The 8,946-nt window shown below is 39.7% G+C and overlaps 1 protein-coding gene across 1 annotated transcript; it reads left to right on the top strand.

The window, feature by feature from the left end:
• The first annotated feature begins 711 nt into the window (after positions 1-711).
• On the top strand, positions 712-1,653 carry LOC141096285 (olfactory receptor 1E5-like). Its single transcript, XM_073582826.1, has one exon. It carries the CDS (start codon positions 712-714, stop codon positions 1,651-1,653), a length of 942 nt encoding a protein of 313 aa, XP_073438927.1.
• The last annotated feature ends 7,293 nt before the right edge of the window (positions 1,654-8,946 follow it).

Genomic DNA, 8,946 nt, shown 5'->3' with positions numbered 1-8,946 from the left:
GCAAAGTTATACTCCCATTTCATCAGATAATCCATTAACACAAAAGTCCCATTACAATTCGGATGGATTGATAAGTGGTCACAACAGTAAGGTAACCTTTCATCACACAAGCCGGGAATCACTGAGCTGAGCATGACAAGGGCTGCCTGTGACCAACGTTACCCATGATAATGTTATCGCCGGTGACAAGCAGCTGCATTTTCAAGCTCAGTTCAGTGTGTTGTGAGAGGTCACATCAACAATAATAAAAATAAACCGGAACAGTTGTTATAGCTCCTAATTGAGACGGTCGACTGTACTGAAATTTGCACTATACATATTAGGTTCATAAGAAGTGAAAGTGCAATGAACTTCAGTGATAGCGATGAGAAACATCCTCTCGTAAGAAAATAATTTATTTTCAAATGGACCCTTCAGATACATTTACACATTTACACTTCGTTTAAACAGTTAAAAATCTTTTTGCTACATGGAACCTCTATGTGACTATGTAAGACAAACCAAAAAGATTAATAGTTATTCGTTAAATAATTCTGCATAGAACATTTTCTACATTATTAAAATGAAATGTTATAAATATATACCCTTTTTGTTTTATTGAATGTATTATTTATCTTTTCATTTTTATTACAGAATATAACCTTTACATGTACTGTAGTGACTGATAGAATGGAATATCGGTAGGAAAGCTTTTGCTAAGCTAAGAGCAAGATGAATAAATCCAGCATTTCGGAAATAATTCTATTAGGTTTTTCTCTAAAGGAAGATTCGGCAATCTATCTATTTATATTCTTTTTTCTTATTTATATTTTATCCCTTGTAGCTAATGTGTTGATCATCATTCTTGTATACAGCAACAATCACCTTCATTGCCCAATGTACCTGCTTGTTGCTAATTTTTCATTCCTTGAGATCTGCTACACAGCAGTTACGGTGCCCAAAATGCTTTCAGACTTAATTGGTACAAGCCGGTCAATTTCCGTAGCTGGTTGTATCACTCAATACCATTTTTTTTCTCTTTGTGCTGCAACGGAACATTTTCTCTTGGTTACTATGGCATATGACCGTTATGTGGCTATTTGCCATCCTCTCCATTATGGCACGATCATGAGTAATGCATTCTGTCTACAGCTTATTGCAGCATGCTGGTCTATTAGCGCGTTGTCTCTTACAATCCCAGCAGTTTCAGTCGCCAACCTTCACTTTTGTGGCCCAAATACAATTGATCATTTTTTTTGTGAATTTAACCCTTTATTAAAACTTTCCTGCACGGATACCTATATTGCCCAATTTATTTTCAATTGTCTCGCCTGGATTATTATATTTGGTTGTTTAATTTGTATTGCAATCTCTTATATGAAAATTATCTCTACTGTTATTAAAATCCCTTCCAGCCATGGTAAAAGGAAAGCCTTTTCTACATGCACATCCCACTTCACTGTAGTTGGGATCTTTTATGGTACAGTCATTTTCATATACCTCCGGCCAACAGTGAACGTTCCGTTCCATAAAAATAAAGTGGTGTCTGTTTTTTACATAGTGGTGACTCCAATGCTAAATCCCATTATTTATAGCTTTAACAATAGATTACTAAGGAAAGCTGCTTACAGTTTAATTGAACGAAGGTTAATGAAACTTGTGAGAAAAGTCTGAATATATTAAAATCTAATATATAAAGCTCAATGTGGGTGTGTATGTATGTATGTATGTATGTATGTATGTGTGTATGTCCGGGATTGGCATCCGCACCGTCGCAGCTACAGCCACAAAATTTGGCACAGTCACACGTCAGGACCCCGAGAGTGTCCTAGGCTATGTTGTGAGGCAAAATTTTAACCCCACGTATTCCAATTCACCAAACAATTTTGCCCCTATCTACATAATGGGGAAAAAGTGTGTGTGTATCAAGCCCCGCCCCTCATTATGATGTCATAATGGTTGCCATGGCGACGCTGATGCCATCATAGGTTGCAATCCCTGCCGCTCATTATGATGTCATAATGGTTGACTATGGGATGGAGGATGTGTGATGGGTATATGGGCACTGGACTATGGGATGAAGGATATGTATGATGGGTATATGGGCACGGGACTATGGGAAGGAGGATGTGTGATGGGTATATGGGCACTGGACTATGGGATGGAGGATATGTATGATGGGTATATGGGCATGGGACTATGAGATGAAGGATGTGTGATAGGTGTATAAATGAAACAAATCCAAAGTGGAAAAAAGAGCCGGGCTGAATAAACCGCTCTGACCAGAAAAAAGCGCACCTTCGGCAGTCCATATAATAAAAAACTTCTTTAATAAGCCTACGCGTTTCGTGGCAAAACCAGCCACATAGGAATGCATTGTTCTGCTTACTTTCCGCATGTGGCTGTGCCCACCATGCGAAAAGTAAGCAGAACATTTGCGGATGGTACCCACAGTCCGGAGGAGAGGAGACTGTCCTCCGGGCTGTGGGTACCATATCCCTGTAAAAAATAGAATTAAAATAAAAAAATTGCGTTATATTCACCTTCCGATGTCCCGCGCAGCGTCCCCAGGCTTCAGCGATACACGCGGCAGGCCCCGTTCCAATGCATTGCGATAATGACCTTTGTGACATCGCTATCTCGCGATACTGTAGCAGTCCTGTGAGACCACGACGTCATCAAATGTCATTGCCGCAGTGCATCACTGGGAAAGGGACCTGCCGGAGCATCGTGGAGGCCTGGGGACGCTGCGAGGGACATCGGAAGGTGAATATAACCCGATTTTTTATTTTTTTATTATTTTTAACATTAGATCTTTTTACTACTGATGCTGCATAGGCGGCCTCAATAGTAAAAAGTTGGTCACACTCGTCAAACACTATGTTTGACGAGTGTGACCAACCAGTCAATCAGTTCTCCAAGCGATGCTACAGATCGCTTGGAAAACACTAGCATTATGCAAGCTAATTACGCTTGCAAATCGCTAGTTTTTCCTTGGGAAAATCACGGGAATTTAAAATGCGATTTTCCCGCGAAATGTAATTCCGGAATTCTCGTGGTAACTTCCGCGGGAGTTCCGCTACGTGTGCACTTAGCCTTATCTATTCCAAGAAGTCTTCATGGTGGTCAAGCAGTGAGTAGGAATAGTGAGCTTAGTACCCACATTCTAGAAATTAGTAAGGATTCCAGCAGTGGGCCATCTGATTAGACATTCATCTCTTATCCTATAGATAGGACATAAATACCTAATGTGTGGCTACCTTTAAATAAACTATATTGACATATTTTGTAAATAAATGTATTTATGTTATTTTGTTGCACGCTGCTATGGATATGATATTATCATAATCGGTAGAACAATCTATTCATAATATGCTAGAACTGTAAAAAAAAAAGACAAATGTATAAATTCATATTTTTGAATAAAATTAATTGACAATTTAGTGAAATCTTTACTATCACCATGACAATTGTTGCACTTATTACATCCTTTACAAGATATGAAATTCTTAGGCAATTTTTATTTCTACATTTTCTTCCAATATTAGCAAAATGTTTAAATTTTAACGTCAAATAACATAGAAATTAGGCTATATATTTCGTGAAAAAAAGAAATAAAAAATATTTCAGTAACTAAATGGGAAAAAACACTATACCTCCTAAAGAAAACGGTAGTATAAAAACTGAAAATATATCTTGTCATTACTAATGGGTAGAAGAACAAAGTTTAATGCACTTGCTGTGATATCAACCCATTTGTTGTATTATTTTCTGAAAATTTCACATATATGTTTATATTTCGCATTTAATGATTATGTTATAAGGGATTATATGTATATATTGATTTGCATGCCACTACATGATATATAGACTAAATGTATTAATTACAATTAGTTAACTGCATGCCAATAAATTGTGAGAATTATAAAAACTGCAAACAAAACAGTGTATTGGCGGATGTATTGCTGTAAGGACAAGAGCTAGAGTTGGTTCAGATCAATTTGCAGTTCAGTGGTCGTGTTAGTAGCTTGTGGTTAGTGGACGGGGTGCTTGAGAACTGTCTCTTACCTGACAGCATTCATATGTCTGTGGTTTTTGTCCTGATGTTGACTAATAAAACCACAGTTCTCCACACATTGCCTCCTGGATTTCCTTTTCCATCAAATGGTATCTTAATTGAATCTACCACGCCACAGAGGTTTGCACTGTAGAATCAGTGATAAATGGCGCCATTGCTCATCCGTGGCTGTCCATTTGTAGCACTATAAAGACCATATACTATTGAAGGATACTTTTGAAGGATATATGATTTAAACAAGATGTGAAAATAGTAGATAATAAAGGGGTGCAGAAAAGATAATATTACCTATTCCTCTGTGGTATAAAGCAATAGTACAAAGATATTTTTTTCCAAGTGACTGTCTTTTCCTCAGTACATTACAGCAGATCAATACTGGAAATTTCTATTGTGCTCTGAGAAGATATGATAATCATAGCATGTCAGTACTTAGAACTTGAGTGAAAGATTAGGGATTACTTACAGTTGTGGCCAAAAGTATTGACACCTCTGCAATTCTGTCAGATAATACTCAGTTTTTTCCTGAAAATGATTGCAAACACAAATTCTTTGGTATTATTATCTTCATTTAATTTGTCTTAAATGAAAAAACACAAAAAGAATTGTCGTAAAGCCAAATTGGATATAATTCCACACCAAACATAAAAAAGAGGGTGGACAAAAGTATTGGCACTGTTTGAAAAATCATGTGATGCATCTCTAATTTGTGTAATTAACAGCACTTGTAACTTACCTGTGGCACCTAACAGGTGTTGGCAATAACTAAATCACACTTGCAGCCAGTTGACATGGATTAAAGTTGACTCAATCTCTGTCCTGTGTCCTTGTGCGTACCACATTGAGCATGGAGAAAAGAAAGAAGACCAAAGAACTGTCTGAGGACTTGAGAAACCAAATTGTGAGGAAGCATGAGCAATCTCAAGGCTACAAGTCCATCTCCAAAGACCTGAATGTTCCTGTGCCTACCATGCGCAGTGTCATCAAGAAGTTTAAAGCCCATGGCACTGTGGCTAACCTCCCTAGATGTGGACGGAAAAGAAAAATTGACAAGAGATTTCAACGCAAGATTGTGCGGATGTTGGATAAAGAACCTCGACTAACATCCAAACAAGTTCAAGTTGCCCTGCAGTCCGAGGGTTCAACAGTGTCAACCCGTACTATCCGTCGGCGTCTGAATGAAAAGGGACTGTATGGTAGGAGACCCAGAAAGACCCCACTTCTTACCCCGAGACATAAAAAAAGCCAGGCTGGAGTTTGCCAAAACTTACCTGAAAAAGCCTAAAACGTTTTGGAAGAATGTTCTCTGGTCAGATGAGACAAAAGTAGAGCTTTTTGGGCAAAGGCATCAACATAGAGTTTACAGGAGAAAAAAAGAGGCATTCAAAGAAAAGAACACGGTCCCTACAGTCAAACATGGCAGAGGTTCCCTGATGTTTTGGGGTTGCTTTGCTGCCTCTGGCACTGGACTGCTTGACCGTGTGCATGGCATTATGAAGTCAGAAGACTACCAACAAATTTTGCAGCATAATATAGGGCCCAGTGTGAGAAAGCTGGGTCTCCCTCAGAGGTCATGGGTCTTCCAGCAGGACAATGACCCAAAACACACTTCAAAAAGCACTAGAAATGGTTTGAGAGAAATCACTGGAGACTTCTAAGGTGGCCAGCAATGAGTCCAGACCTGAATCCCATAGAACACCTGTGGAGAGATCTAAAAATGGCAGTTTGGAGAAGGCACCCTTCAAATATCAGAGACCTGGAGCAGTTTGCCAAAGAAGAATGGTCTAAAATTCCAGCAGAGCATTGTAAGAAACTCATTGATGGTTACTGGAAGCGGTTGGTCGCAGTTATTTTGGCTAAAGGTTGTGCAACCAAGTATTAGGCTGAGGATGCCAGTACTTTTGTCTGGCCCATTTTTGGAGTTTTGTGTGAAATGATCAATGTTTTGCTTTTTGCTTCATTCTCTTTTGTGTTTTTTCATTTAAGACAAATTAAATGAAGATAATAATACCAATGAATTTGTGTTTGCAATCATTTTCAGGAAGAAACTGAGTATTATCTGACAGAATTGCAGGGGTGTCAATACTTTTGGCCACAACTGTATCTTTAATTTCTAATGCCTCTATGGTGTTGTCCTCTCACCATCTGGCAGTTGAGCACCTCCCTGTGCCTATCGTTCTTATATCTTTTATCTGGGTAAGAACCTAATTTGAACTATAATCTTCCAGTTTTCCCATATTGGAATGGCAGCATTCATGGCTTTTCTTTTGATTAGCCAGCCTGGTACGAGATTAACGTTTCAATGTAATGCATACGTGATGCTGTGCAAGGCTGGTTAATCAAAAGAATAGCTGGAATGCCTTGAGATTAGAGGTGGTTCTCCGGGTTCCTGGCCAGTGACCACAGATTCCTGAAATGGCTGATAGACAGAGTCTTTCAAATCGGTTAGCACCAACTCCAACAAGAGAGCTTAATTAAAAGCATTTAAAGAGAGTAAACCAGATCCTGTGTGTACTTTGTGCCAGTGAGAGTATGACTTTGGTTTGTGTTTCGGGGAGATAAGAAGGGAGTGATTTCCAGAAAAAAGTTCATTTAGAAAAAAATGAAGAAATTGCTGTGTCTTAGTTAACTGTGACATCCTCATTAGTAAAATGGACTCAATGACTAACAATGCCATTGAAAGTACATCTTGTGGTATTATATATAAACTGTTTCAGGATTCATACTACTGTGCAAGATGTGTCCATATTGATCACTTGGTATCCCAGATATTGCATTTAATCGCGAAAATTTCAACACTGTGATCCATTGGCAACATGGAAAGAAATTTTCAGCTTACTGAGCAGGCCCTTGTTGGGGTAGATGTGTGGAAGAATGCTTGCATGGTGGTGCAGGACAATGAGGTTCAGATGATGGAGTATAGAACAAAGTGTAAATGAGGCTAGTTCTAATTTTCTACATCCCAACAAGGTTGATAAGTTGTAACATGAGATGAATGTCAGTACATGGGTAGAAATGCTGTGGAAAGAAATGTCTTTTGAAAGCTGGAGAAAATGCTCCTACACGCCTTGGGCTATGACTTTGAAAGTCACAAAAAAATTTTTTTCAGGGCCATCAGGCAGCCCTCACTATTTGTGGAGGGCCATCAGGAGGCCTTCACAATTGTTAGAGTGCCATCTCTCTAATTGTTGAGGGCCAGAAGCTGGCCATCACAATTTAAAGTTGGTCAGCAGGTGACCCCACTAGTTTTAGAGCGCCAGCAGTCATCTTGTGGCCAGATGAGTCCAAGATAGCCAAGATAGAGCTTTGTTGAAAAGCACATAATAATGTTAGAGGTAGGCATCTCAAAATTGTTAATGCAGGCAACAAAAACACCCTTAATTAATTTATAGTGAAAGTAGCATGATCACCCTGTTGAAATTGTGGTGGAGGAGGAGGATGACACAAAAAAGATATAATTCTAAATCCATGTTTTGGTGGGAAGGGGTGCATGAGAATAGACCAGTAAAAAGCAAACAAACTGAATTTGAGCTTATGTTCTGCTGCTGTCATCCAGTGTTGCATGAGGGGTGCATGAGAATAGACCAGTAAAAAACAAACAAACTGAATTTGAGCTTATGCTCCGCTGCTGTCATCCGGTGTTGTTCAGAAATTTAGCTAATCCAGCCCTTGTTCATTTTGATGAGAGTCAGTCTGCCAGTAGTTTCAGTTGATAGTTATAGTACCCCCTGCGGCACTAAAACCCCTTTCTGACAAAACTATAGCAGGCCAGGACCGCCAAGCAAAGTGTCTAGCTTGATTACCTAATAGTTGTAAGGCTAGGTTCACATTGCGTTAGTGCAATCCGTTTAACGTATTCGCTAAATGGATGTGCTAACCACGTGGCCCAAATTGTGATTTTTTTGGTGAACGTGGCAACACATACATTAATGCATGGTTGCATTGTGTCGCCATGTGTTAGCCATAGAGTTCGCTCTGCGTTTGCTGTAATGAACCCGAAAATTAGGTAGACCGCCTTCTCGGGTGCATCACAAAATAACGGACCATGGCTAATGCATGCCGATTTTTACATACATTAGGATGCGTTTGTTAATGGAAGTCAATGGGTATGTTAATGGATCCGTTACTATGCGTTAGTGCTGCATAGAAATGGATCCGTTAAATGGATTGCATTAACACGAAGTGAACCCAGAATAAGCTACAGAGTAATCATGAAGGACTCTGGTATGGTTGTCAAGATTCTCCTTCAGCATGTTTCAAAATTTTTCCTTCCTTCTCAAAGTACCTCACACATCAGGACCTGGGAGATGAGAGGGTCTGTGAAAACTGTCCCAGACTATCAAAGGTTCCCCTGCCTATGCTGCATCTTTGGGGTGTCTCCCTCATCTCTACTCCTGGTTGGTCCAAGGAACTAGGAACTCTGCTGCTAGCATTGTCAGTTGGGAATTTTTAAAATAATTCTTCAACTAGGGCTTTCTGGTACTGCAACATTTTATGAAACATCTCCTCCACAGGTAGGAGAGATGTAAAATTCTCCTTGTAGAATGGATCTAGACATGTGACAAACCAGTAATTAGTGTTGATCAAAATGCATATGCGACACCCCAGAGTCCGGTTGTCACAGTGACATTGTCTCCCTCTAAGGGGTAAAGTCATGCCTGGAGGCAGGAGGGGGGCCCCCATGCCAGGTAACAGATTACATTACAATTCCAGCTGCAGGTCAGAAAGGGGAGTTGCCTTATAAATTCTTGCCTGCAGTGGGGTTAGTGAGTCAGCAAGTAGTGAGCTGAGAGTAAGCAAAGGGGGTTGTCATGGAAACAAGAGCAGCTGAGAGCGGATGACAAGACAGTTTAACCGGAGGTAAAGGATCTTTCTGGAAGATCCTGTCTGTT

The sequence above is a fragment of the Dendrobates tinctorius genome, unplaced genomic scaffold, assembly GCF_039654945.1.
Source record: "Dendrobates tinctorius isolate UK_male_01 unplaced genomic scaffold, ASM3965494v1 ptg000073l, whole genome shotgun sequence".
Lineage (NCBI taxonomy): Eukaryota > Metazoa > Chordata > Amphibia > Anura > Dendrobatidae > Dendrobates > Dendrobates tinctorius.
This window is presented reverse-complemented; position numbering and strand designations above follow the sequence as displayed.